The sequence below is a fragment of the Leucoraja erinacea genome, chromosome 8 (assembly GCF_028641065.1).
Source record: "Leucoraja erinacea ecotype New England chromosome 8, Leri_hhj_1, whole genome shotgun sequence".
Taxonomy (NCBI): domain Eukaryota; kingdom Metazoa; phylum Chordata; class Chondrichthyes; order Rajiformes; family Rajidae; genus Leucoraja; species Leucoraja erinaceus.
The window spans coordinates 29400370-29415636 of record NC_073384.1 but is presented as its reverse complement, the minus strand read 5'-3'; the positions used below and the strand labels follow the sequence as shown (position 1 = coordinate 29415636).

General features: G+C 39.7%; 1 protein-coding gene across 2 annotated transcripts in view; it reads left to right on the top strand.

Moving 5' to 3' along the window:
- Nucleotides 1-15267, top strand: part of sdccag8 (SHH signaling and ciliogenesis regulator sdccag8) — a 347356-nt gene that overhangs the window by 34026 nt on the left and 298063 nt on the right. For both annotated transcript variants that reach the window (XM_055639311.1, XM_055639312.1), the window contains exons 5-8: nt 7745-7870; nt 9043-9207; nt 9555-9619; nt 11418-11606. In XM_055639311.1, the coding sequence (XP_055495286.1) occupies nt 7745-7870; nt 9043-9207; nt 9555-9619; nt 11418-11606 (545 nt within the window). The remainder of the gene's footprint in view (nt 1-7744; nt 7871-9042; nt 9208-9554; nt 9620-11417; nt 11607-15267) is intronic.

Here is a 15267-nt window from a genome sequence, read left to right as displayed (position 1 = left end):
CGTGGATAGGGGAGGAGAACCAGTGGATGTGGTGTATCTGGACTTCCAGAAGGCTTTCGACAAGGTCCCACATAAGAGATTAGTATACAAACTTAAAGCACACGGCATTGGGGGTTCAGTATTGATGTGGATAGAGAACTGGCTGGCAAACAGGAAGCAAAGAGTAGGAGTAAACGGGTCATTTTCACAATGGCAGGCAGTGACTAGTGGGGTACCGCAAGGCTCAGTGCTGGGACCCCAGCTATTTACAATGTATATTAATGATCTGAATGAGGGAATTGAAGGCAATATCTCCAAGTTTGCGGATGACACTAAGCTGGGGGGCAGTGTTAGCTGTGAGGAGGATGCTAGGAGACTGCAAGGTGACTTGGATATGCTGGGTGAGTGGGCAAATGTTTGGCAGATGCAGTATTATGTGGATAAATGTGAGGTTATCCATTTTGGTGGCAAAAACAGGAAAGCTAATAACAGGAAACTATTATCTAAATGGTGGCCGACTTGGAAAAGGGGAGATGCAGCGAGACCTGGGTGTCATGGTACACCAGTCATTGAAAGTAGGCATGCAGGTGCAGCAGGCAGTGAAGAAAGCAAATGGTATGTTAGCTTTCATAGCAAAAGGATTTGAATATAGGAGCAGGGAGGTTCAACTGCAGTTGTACAGGGTCTTGGTGAGACCACACTTGGGGTATTGTGTACAGTTTTGGTCTCCAAATCTGGGGAAGGACATTATTGCCATAGAGGGAGTGCAGAGAAGGTTCACCAGACTGATTCCTGGGATGTCAGGACTTTCATATGAAGAAAGACTGGATAGGCTCGGCTTGTACTCACTAGAATTTAGGAGATTGAGGGGGATCTTATAGAAACTTACAAAATTTTTAAGGGGTTGGACAGGCTAGATGCACGAAGATTGCTCCCGATGTTGGGGAAGTCCAGGACAAGGGGTCACAGCTTAAGGATAAGGGGGAAATCCTTTAAAACCGAGATGAGAAAAACTTTTTTCACACAGAGAGCGGTGAATCTCTGGAACTCTCTGCCACAGAGGGTAGTTGAGGCCAGTTCATTGGCTATATTTAAGAGGGAGTTAGATGTGGCCCTTGTGGCTAAAGGGATCAGAGGGTATGGAGAGAAGGCAGGTACGGGATACTGAGTTGGATGATCAGCCATGATCATATTGAATGGCGGTGCAGGCTCGAAGGGCCGAATGGCCTACTCCTGCACCTAATTTCTATGTTTCTATGTTTAAATGTCTCTTAAATGTAACAAATATATCTGACTGCACTACCTCTTCCGGCAGATTCAGCCACAATATGGTTAAATACAAAATCTGCTCATATCAATTTACTATTAAAACTCTGTGTGTGTGGGTGTATGTCATTTTTTTGTCCTTTGATTCATTACTCCGCCAAAACCAGACTACAAAATGCCGAGATTTTTACCATTTCGCTAGCGATTTCACTTTTACATTCGCTCATCCACTCCTCATTAAATTTTTCTGTACACATTTTAAATAAAATCCTCCCCCACTCACTGATTTTTTTCGCCTCACGTTAGGCACCTTCTCATCGCGTGCCCCGCGCGACCATAACGGCTGCTGCCACCCGGCTCTCCTCCAAAAACGCCAAGACTTTTACCATTTCACTAGCGATTTTACTTCCTCAACTCCCCCCCCTCCCCGGCCCAGCTCTCATGCTGGCCGAGGCCAAAGATCGCCTGGTCCCCCCGCTGCTTTTCCCTGTCTCCGCAGGCTTGCACTGTCCGAAAATCCCGCGTGTCAACGGCCTGTTGGCCGTTGACGTACGCAGCATCTTGATGTCGTATGCAGCGTCTAGACGGCGTACGCCTAGCGTGTGGCTTTGTGCGGCGTCTTGACGTCAGGCCGCCCCCTCCCCTCGCATCCGCGCGTTGCGGGAACGGACCCTACGGGTCTGCACTTGGTCTAGTAACATTTAAAACTCCGTCCTCTCATCTTAAACCTATGTGTTCTTGTTATGATACCCCCACCCTTACAATCTACTCTATCTAAGCCTCTTCTAATTTTACACATTTTTATCAGGTCACCCCTTAGCCTGCTTCGCTCTAGGGAAAACAAACCCGGTCCATCTAATTTATCCCCATCACTAAAGTCCCCCAATCCAAACAACAACCTGATGACTCTTCCAGTACTGCACACAACAGTCCAGGTACTATCTAATCAGTATTTTGTAAAGTCACAACTTTTCTATTCTGTGCCTTTCCTAAAAGGCAAGTGTATCATCTTCACCTGTGATTTAATTTCTTGTTATTAGAACTACAAAGGAAACTAAATTTGTTTAAGAAGGAACTGCAGATGCTGGAAAATCGAAGTTGGACAAAAATGCTGAAGAAACTCAGCGGGTGAGGCATCATCCTTCTCTCCTCCAGATGCTGCCTCACCCGCTGAGTTTCTCCAACATTTTTGTCTACCTGGGAAACTAGATTACTGCTTTTGAAACTGTAGTGAATGCCATCTGTGTTTGCCCACAGCCTTGGCAAAAGTACGAATAAACAGTTGTCTAAAACAATATTTCACACATAATGCCAGACGCAAAATCTATATGTAGTGCATTTAAAGAGTTGATTTTTACTTTGATTTTTGGTTCAGTTTCTTGTGGGGTTTTTGGGTAATTATCTGTAGCCAAATCGGTTATTTTTGATTATTAAAACAACTTTAGGTAAATGGATCAATGGTTTTCAGAATAACTATTAATCATAATAAACAACATTACCATTTGACACCTGCATTTTTTTCTCTGTGCATGGTTTCGAGACTGATGTCAATGACTATTTATGTTTCTACAAACAAATGTTATTTATTAGTAGATTAAGAATAATATTTGCCATTTTGAAATCCACATTCTTAAAGATGATGTATTTCACAATTTTTTGTGATGATTGGCAATTCTGTACATTTATTTGTAAGTCTGTCTGAAAAATATCATGCTCCTGATGGTCTTTTTTATCCGTGGGAAGTTAAAATGTGTTGGAGATAGAATTATTATAAATGCGGTATTTAAGATCCATATGAATTTTGTGAATAATCCATAAGATGATGGGTCACACTGTGAAGAACGATTGAGTAGGATGCATTTACATGAACTGGAGTTTAATAGAATGAGAATGGTAGATGGTGAAAACATTGTTTTTCAGAATAGGGAGTCTCGAACTTGGGGGCTTTATCTTGCGATGACAGGTAGACCTTTTGGGACATTGGAACAAAATGTCTTCACTTAGAGAAGTCATGCATATCAAGTTGCTTGAAATAATATGTGCTGAAGATAGAAACATAGAAACATAGAAAATAGGTGCAGGAGTAGGCCATTCGGCCCTTTGAGCCTGCACCGCCATTCAATATGATCATGGCTGATCATCCAACTCAGTATCCTGTACCTGCCTTCTCTCCATATCCCCTGATCCCTTTAGCCACAAGGGCCACATCTAACTCCCTCTTAAATATAGCCAATGAACTGGCCTCAACTACCTTCTGTGGCAGAGAATTCTACAGATTCACCACTCTCCGTGTAAAAAATGATTTTCTCATCTCGGTCCTAAAAGACTTCCCCCTTATCCTTAAACTGTGACCCCTTATTCTGAACTTCCCCAACATCGGGAATAATCTTCCTGCATCTAGCCTGTCCAACCCATTAAGAATTTTGTAAGTTTCTATAAGATCCCCCCTCAATCTTCTAAATTCTAGCGAGTACAAGCCGAGTCTATCCAGTCTTTCTTCATATGAAAGTCCTGCCATCCCAGGAATCAGTCTGGTGAACCTTCTCTGTACTCCCTCTATGGCAAGAATGTATTTCCTCAGATTAGGAGACCGAAGCTGTATGCAATACTCCACATGTGGTCTCACCAAGACCCTGTACAACTGCAGTAGAACCTCCCTGCTCTTATACTCAAATCCTTTTGCTATGAATGATAACATACCATTCGCTTTCTTCACTGCCTGCTGCACCTGCATGTCTGAAGAAGGGTTTCGGCCAGAAACGTCGCCTATTTCCTTCGCTCCATAGATGCTGCTGCATCCGCTGAGTTTCTCCAGCATTTTTGTGTGCCTACTTTCAATGACTGGTGTACCATGACACCCAGGTATCATTGCATCTCCCCTTTTCCTAATCGGCCACCATTCAGATAATAGTCTACTTTCCTGTTTTTGCCACCAAAGTGGATAACCTCACATTTATCCACATTATACTGCATCTGCCATGCATTTGCCCACTCACCCAACCTATCCACGTCACCTTGCAGCCTCCTAGCATCCTTCTCACAGCTAACACTGCCCCCCAGCTTTGTGTCATCCGCAAACTTGGAGATATTGCCTTCAATTCCCTTCATCCAGATCATTAATATATATTGTAAATAGCTGGGGTCCCAGCACTGAGCCTTGCTGTACCCCACTAGTCACTGCCTGCCATTGTGAAAAGGACCCGTTTACTCCTACTCTTTGCATCCTGTCTGCCAGCCATTTCTCTATTTCTCTATCAACCCCCAATACCGTGTGCTTTAAGTTTGCATACCAATCTCATATGTGGGACCTTGTCGAAAGCCTTCTGAGGTGAAGTAGAAGCCTGCCAATGAACAGTCTTGGATTTCCAAGAGGCAATTCAGTTGGTACCGCACAAAGGTTGTAATATACAAAGTATAGCTCACGCTGTCGAAGGTAACTTATTGGTTAGCTAATAGGAAATGGAGAATAAGCATATAGAGCTGGATGAAATGATCAATTTGCCACAGGAATGTGTATTGTTGCCTCATCTTTTTACAAATGACCTGAATTAAGGCACTGAAGATATAATTGCTAAATTTTATGATGATGCAATGATAGGTTGAAAAGTAACTTGTATAGAGGACATAAAAGGAGGTTACAATGGGATATAAATGGATTAAATTAGTGACCATAGATGAGTCAATTGCAGTATGATATAGGAAAGTGTGAAATTGTCTAGTCTGACAGGAACCTAAAAAAGCATATTACCGAAATAGCGAGAGATTTGCAGATCACTGAGATTCAGAGGGATCCGGATATCTCAGAATATGATTTGCATATTGCATAAAAGCTAAAAATGTTATTATTTATTGCAAGAAGAATTGTACACTAATATAGAGGGGCTAAGCTTCATGTATATAGTGCAGTGGTTGCAGTACATTTGGAGATCTCCATAGAGTAATTGTCTCCTTATTTACGAAAAAAATGGTGCAGCATTAGAAGCTAAACTTGCATGTGGAATGGTTAGGTTGTGTTTGGAGAAAATAATGGACGGGCCTGGCTTGTATTCACTGATGTTTAGAAGACTGATAGGTGATTTGATTGGAACATAGGAAATCCTGAGGGGACTTGCCATTGTGGTTGTGAATGGAATGAATAAGTTGTCCATTTAAGACAAAGTTGAGGTAAAGTTATTATTTAGAGGGTTGTATGCCTTTGGAAGCCTCTTCCTCAAAAGACAGTCAAAGCGGAATCTTTTGACAACTTTTAGACCAGTTGTATGAACATTGACTTCTCTAATTTTAGATAGCCCTTGCTTCTCCCTCCTTCCCCTCTCTGTTCCCAGTTCTCCCACATGTCCTACTGTCTCCGCCTACTTCCTTTCTTTTCCTGCCCCCCCCCCCCCCCACAATATCAGTCTGAAGAGGGGTCTCAACTCGAAATGTCGCCAATTCCTTCTCTCCATAAATGCTAACAAAGTTTGTTTCTTAAAAAGCAGATAGGAACAAAAACACTTAAAGGTAAACCGTGGCAATATTTAATTGATTCGTCAGACGGGAGGGGAGTGACGAGATTACAATGAGCACAAATGAGCTCAGTGCTTCTCGGGCTCCCACTCTCAGAACAAAGGACAGTTAGCACAATTATACATTTTTCTTAACAGTAAAACACTCCTACCAAGTCTGAATATGGCATGACTGAAAGATTCTGCAAACTTTCAGAATAATAGAAAAGCTGGGTCCAAATCAAGCTCATTCAATAACAAGTTATTACTTATCTCTGGAGTGTCAGCTTTATTGAAAAAAGAACCTGTCCTCCATATTGTGTTCCATATAATTTACAAAGTCATTCAGACTTGGCACCGAGCTGTTCTTTTGTTCTACTAGTCCATGCTTTTGTAGAAGAACAACTTCATTTTAGATTTGATTATTAGCTCTTTCAATGCTGTCTCACCCGCTGAGTTTCTCCAGCATTTTTTGTCTACCTTTGATTTTTCCAGCATCTGAAGTTCTTTCTTAAACATATATATCAATGTCATCGGGTAGTTTATTTAATGTTATAACTGATTTACATCACGTTGTAGTTGGTGCATCCAATTCATACAAATCACTTACATGATGGACCATTAAATATTTTAAAGCTGTTTATCTATAAAGTAAGTAATATGTTGACATTTAACATTACAACAAAGACATGGTCTATGGTTTCAACCATTCTAGTGATAGTACATTAATTAGGGTTGATGAATTATAGATTTAATATTCCCATATCAGAGTAAAATATTGTACATTTAAAAAATGGTAATTTCAGACTTGTTCAGCAAATTTGTGCAAAATCTTTAAAGTAGCCTAATTTTGGAAATTCAGTATCAATAATTAGAGGAGGAATAATGTAGCTGGAAGAATAATACAGTGGTAATAGAAGGGGATTTAAATTTTCCAAATATTGACTGGGACTGCCAGAGTCATGGATGGGATGGAATGTATTAAGTGCATTCATGAAAATGTTCTCAATCAATATGTAGATGGTCACACTGAAGAAAGAGCAAAACATATCTCCTCTTGGGAAATGAGACAGGCAGGTGAAATCTTACTGGGGGAGCCCTTTGGAACCTTAATTCTATGACCTTCAAAATTATAATGGAAAAGGTTAAAGGGCCTGTCCCACTATACGAGTTTACCCAAGAGCTCTCCCGAGTTTAAAGAAAATCAAACTCGTGGTAAGTACGTAGAATGTACATAGCGGGTATGTCAGAGCTCGTCTCTTAGTGACTCGTAACGCTAACGGCAGGTACTCGGGAAACGTGGTAAGCTCGTGAAGTTTTTTCAACATGTTGAAAAATGTCCACGTGAGCCCCGAGTATCTACGAGCGGCTATTACCGTAATTCTCCGCCCTTTCGACACATTCAAAAGTTGAATTCCTAAATTGGCCCAAGGCCAGTTTTGGTGATATTAAACAGGAACTTTCAGAAGTACCATTGGAGACGGTCCAAAGGAGATTCACTAGGCTAATTCCTTAGCGGGTTGTCCTGTCAAGTGGAGCTAGACAATTTGGGTCTGCACACCTTGGAGTTTAAAAGAATGAGGGGTGACCTTATTCAAGCATATAAGATCCTGAGGGAGCTTGACAAGATAGATTTAAAGATTTTTTTACTGATGAAAGAATTATGAACAAGGGGACATAACTACAAATTATAGCTGTTCATTTAAAATTGGTGTGTGCAACAATTCCCTTTCTCCTAGGATTGTGAATCTTGGTATTCTTTGTCCCAAATGTCATGGAGGCTAGACTATTAACTCTGTATTTACAATTACTTAGCTCCCCGATCTCCTGCTCACTCACATCAAACCAATTCTAGTGTTTGCTGGGGAGGCTGTTTGCAGGTAAAAGGATGACTGGCAAAAGTTAGTTTCAAATATTCTTTGCTACCAACGTTGGCACGGAACCTATTTTGGTCTTTCGCGGTACTATTAAACTTTTTTTCTACACTAACCATGTTCTATAATTTACCAATTCAGGAGGAATTTACACGAGTGAAACAGCGGGTGCAGGTTGTTGTGGTTGAAAATGAAAAACTTCAGGAAGAGTTAAAATCGAGAGCAACTCATGATGCTTTGGATGAACCATCCGTATGCTCTTTCTCAGTAAGTTTGAATATACCAGAAGGTTGGACATGGTAGAGAAATACAATTCAATAAAATTGAGAACACTAAATTTGTTTCTTTAGTAAACAAATGACAAATATTTGTTCAAGTGGGAGTTTTGAAACATGAAATTTAAGTTTGAGGTTTTTATTTGTATTTTGTACTTGGTATTCAGAGAATTGGCAGACTAAGACAATGATCATTGTCCCAAGCATATTTTCTATGAATGCTTGCATGCATTATTTTCTCAATTCCACAGTGGTTCAATAGATTCCATTGTGTTCAAACTTCCATGCAAAATGAATTTCTGAACTCAACTTGGTCATCAGTTATCAAACTTTGATTATTCATTCACTGAGCTTTGAGTCTGGTTGAGATATGTGCATGATACACACAGATTTTTAGTAGCACTAATGTTGTTTATTGTGTGCTGCATTTATGAGGAAGTGAATTATTTATCTATATTCAAATTATGAATATTTCTCAGCACACAAGGCATTTGTATGTAAAATTTGTTTGGACAACAAATACCATAACATTGCATATAAAAAGTGTATATATTGTAAAATCAAATTACTAGTAGATCTCCACAAATATATTTTGTATTCTCAATAATAAACAAACAATCTTTGCCATGTTGGTAATTTTGGAACCCTTAGTCATGGAGCACAGTGGTGACCAGTTAACCTTTTATCGCTGGCATTTTGAATTAGCAACCATTAACCCTGCTTCAGTGCTCTTGTTGTACAGATTTCCTTTCCCAAGTTAATATACTTTTCTAAATTAATAGTCTGATGAAATTGGAACTGCTTTCACCACATTGACAGCAGATATTTCTGATTATTCTAACACATAATTCTGCCTCAACTTCTTTGCCATTGTCGTAAATCTGTATTAATCCTTGCACCAATGAAAACCATTTCTCCTTATGAACTCTATTTTGAAATTTTCCTAAATTTGAATTAACCTCACAAATTGTCCCCTATCCTTTGCTCTTCGGCAGTGTCTCAAAGTCTCTTGGCCCAGGTAGCATTTTTTAAGTTTCCTCTGCACTTGATCCAAACCATTTTTGCTGAATCGTCTTGTACCCCATAGGTAATATGGGTATTTCTTTAGTTTCCTTCTAGTGTTGTAATTTCTAACATTTGGGTAACTTTTACTAACTTTTCCAGCAACATTCAAAAGCTGTCTCCCCAGTTGATCAAAAATCCACCAGAACACACAAGGTGCAGGAGACCTCTTCGCCAGCAAAGCAGCAGAAATGGCCATCATGCACACTGCCACGACGAGAGTGCAGTACTATTAAAGAAGAAATCAAAAATTGGCAGCTTGAAGTAGTGAGTACATTTTGTGTGTGTACGTGCGTATATGAGTGCACACATGAGAGAGAATTTGTTTGAAAAGAAAATGTGCTGTCAATATGAAATAAAAATGAGTAATTAAACATGTCAGGGAGCAAATTACTGATTTACAGGCTGCAACTATGATAAATATGGAAGTAACATTATTTTCATACACAAGCGTATGATAGTAGTTTAAATAAAAACAAAATGCTAGAAATAGTCACCAGTTTAGGTGACAATTATACAAGGAAATTGTGTTTCTGGTCAGTAACGTTTCATCGTAACCAAGTTGTAATGTGAGTAAAAACCTAATTTCATAACTTTCCCATTTTCCATTTCAGGAAAACCTAGAGACTCTTTACCAAGGGAAGACAGCAACTCTGGAGCTTCAAATTTCATTACTAAGGTAAAAGAATAAAAATCAACTGAAACAAAATATCTTTTGTAACCTTTTATTTGTTACAGAATTTACATAACCACAGTGGAACTCTTTCTTTCTTTGGAATCAAATGTGATTTACCTCTGCTCTGTGATGACAAATTAATCTATTCTGCCTGCAGGTGATTGATATCCCAACATTCCCTGCGTATTTATGCACCTAACCTTAAGCCTCTTAAATGCCACTATAATATCTGCCTCCACCAGCATCCTGGACAATACATTTTCTGTGTAAAAAGAAAACGTGCCTCACACATCTCCTTTAAACGTTGCCCATCTCACTTTAAAGATATGGTTCTCAACAGGGTGAATTCTTGAGTTTGTGGTTCAGAGCTGTAGATGGTGTGTACGTGGACTTCAGTAAGGCATTCGACAAAGTTCCGCGTGGTAGGCTGCTCTGGAAGGTTAGATCGCATGGGATCCAAAGAGAGATAGCTGATGGATAGCAAATTGGCCCATGGAAGGAGGGTGATGGTGGAAGCTTGCTTCTCAGACTGGAGGCCTGTGACTAGTGGTGTGACTCAGGGTTCGGTGCTGGGTCAGTTACTATTTGTTATCTATGTCAATGATTTGGATGAGAACATACAGGGCAAGATTAGCAAGTTTGCTGATGATACAAAATTTAGTGGTTTTACAGATAGTGAAGATGGTTGTGAAAGATTATAGCAGGATCTGGATCGATTGGCCAGGTGGGCGGAGGAATGGTTGATGGAATTTAATACAGAAAAGTGTAAGGTGTTGCATTTTGGGACGTCGAACGAGGGCACGACCTATACAGTAAATGGTAGGCCTCTGGGTAGTGTTGTAGAGCAGAAGGATCTAGGAGTACAGGTGCATGGTTCCTTGAAGGTCGAGTTGCAGGTAGATAAGGTGGTCTAAAAGGCTTTTGGCACTTTGTCCTTCATCAGTCAAAGTATTGAGTATGGAAGTTGGGAGGCCATGCTGCAGTTGTATAAGACATTGGCGAGACTGCATTTAGAATATTGTGTTGGGTTCTGGGCACCATGTTATAGGAAAGATATTGTCAAGCTTGAAAGGGTTCAGAAACGATTTACGAGGATGTTGCCAGGACTAGAGGGTGTGAGCTATTGGGAGAGGTTGAGTAGGCTGGGTCTCTATTCCATGGAGCGCAGGAGGATGAGGGGAGATCTTATAGAGGTATACAAAATCATGAGAATAGATCAGGTAGATGCACAGAGTCTTTTGCCCAGAGTAGGGGAATCGAGGATCAGAGGACATAGGTTCAAGGTGAAGGGGAAAAGATTTAATAGGAATCCGAGTGGTAACTTTTTCACACAAATGGTAGTGGGTGTATGGAACAAGCTACCAGAAGAGGTAGTTGAGCCTGGGACTATCCCGTCGTTTAAGAAACAATTAGACAGGTACATGGATAGGACAGGTTTGGAGGGATACAGACCAAGCGCAGGCATGTGGGACTAGTGTAGCTGGGACATTGTTGGAAGGGGTTGGTCGAGTTGGGCGAAGGGCCTGTTTCCACACTATCACTCTGAGTCTATCATCATTTTGGCTGTTATAGTCTGAGAGTTATGGAGTGAACAATTTTAAACATCAAGCAGGATCAGGATGTTCAAAAAGAAGTTGGCCTCATAAAGGTTACTCAGTTGAAATTGTCCTTACTACATGATCATTAAAGCTTCATTATTATATAATATTTGGTCTGTTTCTCAATCCCCCACACTCCTGTTTTATTTGCAATGAATAATGAACATAATTGTTAAAAGACTTCTCATTTGATTATATATTAGAAAAGACCTATCGGAATCGCAAAAGCAATGTCATGAGTTCATTGAACGATTAAAACATCAAGACGCATTACTCGCGGTGAACTGTACAGATCGTGTCGGTGGCCTTTGTTTGAAATGTGCCCAGCATGAGGCAGTTATGGCCCGGACTCATAGTGATGTACATATGCAATCTATAGAGTGCTTAAGAAAGTAAGTATCCATCAAATTACATATGATGCTATATTTAAGAATAACCATATCCTGATTTATATTTGAGTCATTGACATGTATGTAGAATTATCAATAGGTGAACATCAATCAAAATTAGAACCAGGCCATTCAGGGTTGAAATTGGACCACATTTTAACATGAAAGGATTAGATATTTAAAATATCCTTCATCCAAAAGGCAGTAGCATTTAGGACAGTTGGATTTTGATAGATTTTTACTGAGTGAGAATTTGAAGAGCTGTAGATTGGAAGTAAAATAGAGTTAACGTTTAGATCAGCCATCAGATAATGCTTTGGAGAACTGGTCAGATGGTTTGAATGACCATTTCGGAACATATCTGTTATTCCAAGTATTTTTCTAAACTTCGATGAAATGCTGCATAAAGGTGTTAACCCAGAGCTCTTGTGATGGTTCTAATGACAGTGCCCTGGTAACTTCAGTTAGTTGTCTGTTAATTCAGCTAACAATTAATTTAAACCATTTATATTGACTTCAAATCTTGCTCCATTCATCAGTTTTCTTTCCCCCAGTGCCTGGTTTGTTCACATAGACAATAGACAATAGGTGCAGGAGTAGGCCATTTGACCCTTCGAGCCAGCACCGCCATTCAATGTGATCATGGTTGATCATCTCCAATCAATTCCTGCCTTCTCCCCATATCCCCAGACTCCGCTATCTTTAAGAGCCCTATCGAGCTCTCTCTTGAAAGTATCCAGAGAACCGGCCTCCACTGCCCTCTGAGGCAGAGAATTCCACAGACTCATAACTCTCTGTGAGAAAAAGTGTTTCCTCGTCTCCGTTCTAAGTAGCTTACCCATTATTATTAAACTGTGTCCCCTGGTTCTGGATTCCCCCAAAATCGGGAACATGTTTCCTGCCTCTAGTATGTCCAAACCCTTATATGTTTCAATGAGATCCACTCTCATCCTTCTAAACTCCAGAGCATACAAGCCCAGCCGCTCCATTCGCTCAGCATATGACAATCCCGCCATCCTGGGAATTAACCTTGTAAATCTACGCTGCACTCCCTCAATAGTAAGAATGTCCTTCCTCAAAGTAGGGGACCAAAACTGCATACAATACTCCAGGTGTGGTCTCACTAGGGCCATATACAACTGCAGAATTACCTCTTTGCACCTATACTCAACTCCTCTTGTTAAAAAGGCCAACATGCCATTTGTTTTCATCACTGCCTGCTGTACCTGCATGCTTACTTTCATTGACTGATGAACAAGGACCCCCAGATCCCGATGTACTTCTCCTTTTCCAAACTTGACACCATTTAGATAGTAATCAGCCTTCCTGTTTTTGCTACCAAAATGGATAACCTCACATTTATCCACATTAAATGCATTTTTTTCTATCAGACCTACTCTGACCTACTCTGCCTGTTCTCTCTGCTGAGCTAACTTAGATTAACATCACGTTCTATTTCTATCAGGTTCTATTTCCCCTTCTGCAGCACTATGACTTGGTTAGTGATTTGTGAAGTCTGTAAAGGAGAAATTCCATAATCTAAATACTCGTATTTCAGAATCTCCTCATTTATATGGCATTTATTAAAGTTTGGAAGGAAAATATTGTTGCTTTTTAAGTCACCGACAGTTAATCTGTAACTGCTACTGATTATAATCTTTTCCAGTGCTTTTCCGCATGGAGTTTAACATTTAACGACAGTTTCTTCCAAAACAAAATACATGTTTTGCTGTTAGTTTAAGGGGGAAAAAGGGGGAACATTTTTAAACTCCGATATTTCAGGTAAATATGCAAAACAAAATTCCACGTGGATACTGTGTTTAATCTGATTTAGATTTGGATGTTACAGTAATAATCAATATTAACTTGACCTGCTATGTTATCTAAATCACAGTAGACTCTATGATCATTTCTTGGATTAGACAAATGTATATAATTTTTTTATTGTATTATTAGTTTGTGTTTACCAGGGCAGCACAGTGTGGTAGTGCTGCTGCCTCACAGCACCAGAGACCCGGTTCGATCCTGCCCTTGAGTGCTGTCTCTATGAAATTATATGTGCGGGGATGTAGGTCAATTAACCACTGTTTATTGCCCCTTGTATGTAATGAATGGATGAGAAAGTGGGATAACATAGAACTAGTGTGAACAGGTGATCGATCGTCGGTGTGTAATCGATGGGCCCAAGGACCAGTTTCCATGCTGCAGCTCTAAACTAAACTAATCTACTAGAGATGTAAATGTTTGTTCTCAGACCAACACCTGCTACTTATTCCAATATAAAAATATCCTTACGCACTTGGTAATCAGAACTAAATTGGTAATTGTCGTGCACACTTGCTATTGATAATTGAATGAAACTTCTGATTAGATGTGGTCAGGAAAAGCTGTGATTAAATGTGTATTCTTATGCCACAGAGAGCATGACAATCAGCCAACACCTAGCCTGGACAATCTGTTCAAGGAGCACTTGATGCAGTGGCATAAGAATACAGTGCCTAGTGTGGAAAAATAATGTTTCAGGAATTGATATAAGTGTTGCAGATATTAATATTTAGGCTCAGAAATGCAATACTAAGACCAATTGCTCACGTATGCAATTCCATTGTGATTGTCAGTAGATATCCTATGTGCAAAAAGATTATCTTAACCTGCACTATTGGATACCAAATATTTCTGAATCTCAGTGAGGATGTATTGCTGAATGGTGGCTGTATTGATTAAGGAGCATATTTAATTCCTAATATGAATATGTCTTAGTGAAGTCAAGGACAAGAACTAATTTGCTTGGAATTTGCTTGGAATTAAGAAACAATCAAGATACTGTTAAATTTACTGTGCCTATTCCCTAGTGCCATCTAGTGGGGGTATAAATAAATTAATTTGTAAGAGTGACAAAGAGTAGTAGGAACTTCGAAAGTGTGTTCTTGAGAATGTTCTTGCAAATGCAAATGACCACTCTAATATAAAAAAAAATTATTGAGAGATCAGACTGCATTCAAAATAAAGAAGGATATACTAAAAAATAGTTAGAGAGAAGCTGTTCCTATTGGCGCAAATGTCAAATACCAGAACACATAAGATGATTGGCTTAATGACAATGGGAAGTGCCTTTTTTAAATGGCAATCAGTTAAGATCTGAACTAACAGCAGGAATTTTGGAGGCCGTTTCAAGCAAAAAGGGAAGTAGAAAAGTACTTGAAAGGAAATGATTTAAATGGTTGTGGAGGGAAAAACAGGAAGTGGATGGATTGCTCATGCATATAGCCTGTGTTGGCGGAATGGTTTCTTCCCACGCAGTAACCGTTCTGTAATTGTGTGTCACAGTTTGCAAGCACAGCCCATCGTCATACAGCACCATCTGGTGGGAAAGAAAATTAGTACAAATATATCGTGGAACAAAGCTTAATTTGCTAAGCCTTCTGCCTATTAATATTTAAACCACAAGTACATTTTCAAATCCTTTTTTTTAATGCCAATCAGTAGCAGAAGTGATTCCTAAGCTTTTCACACTGGAATTTATTGAAGTTTTCGGGAAATTCGTTTTTTATATGAAATACAGAAATTCAGTAGATTCCTTATTAAGTCTATTAAATGAGCCTGAAATCAACTCCTTTATCAGCTTGCCAAATGGAAGCAGGGTATACTTTTATTTCCAGATATT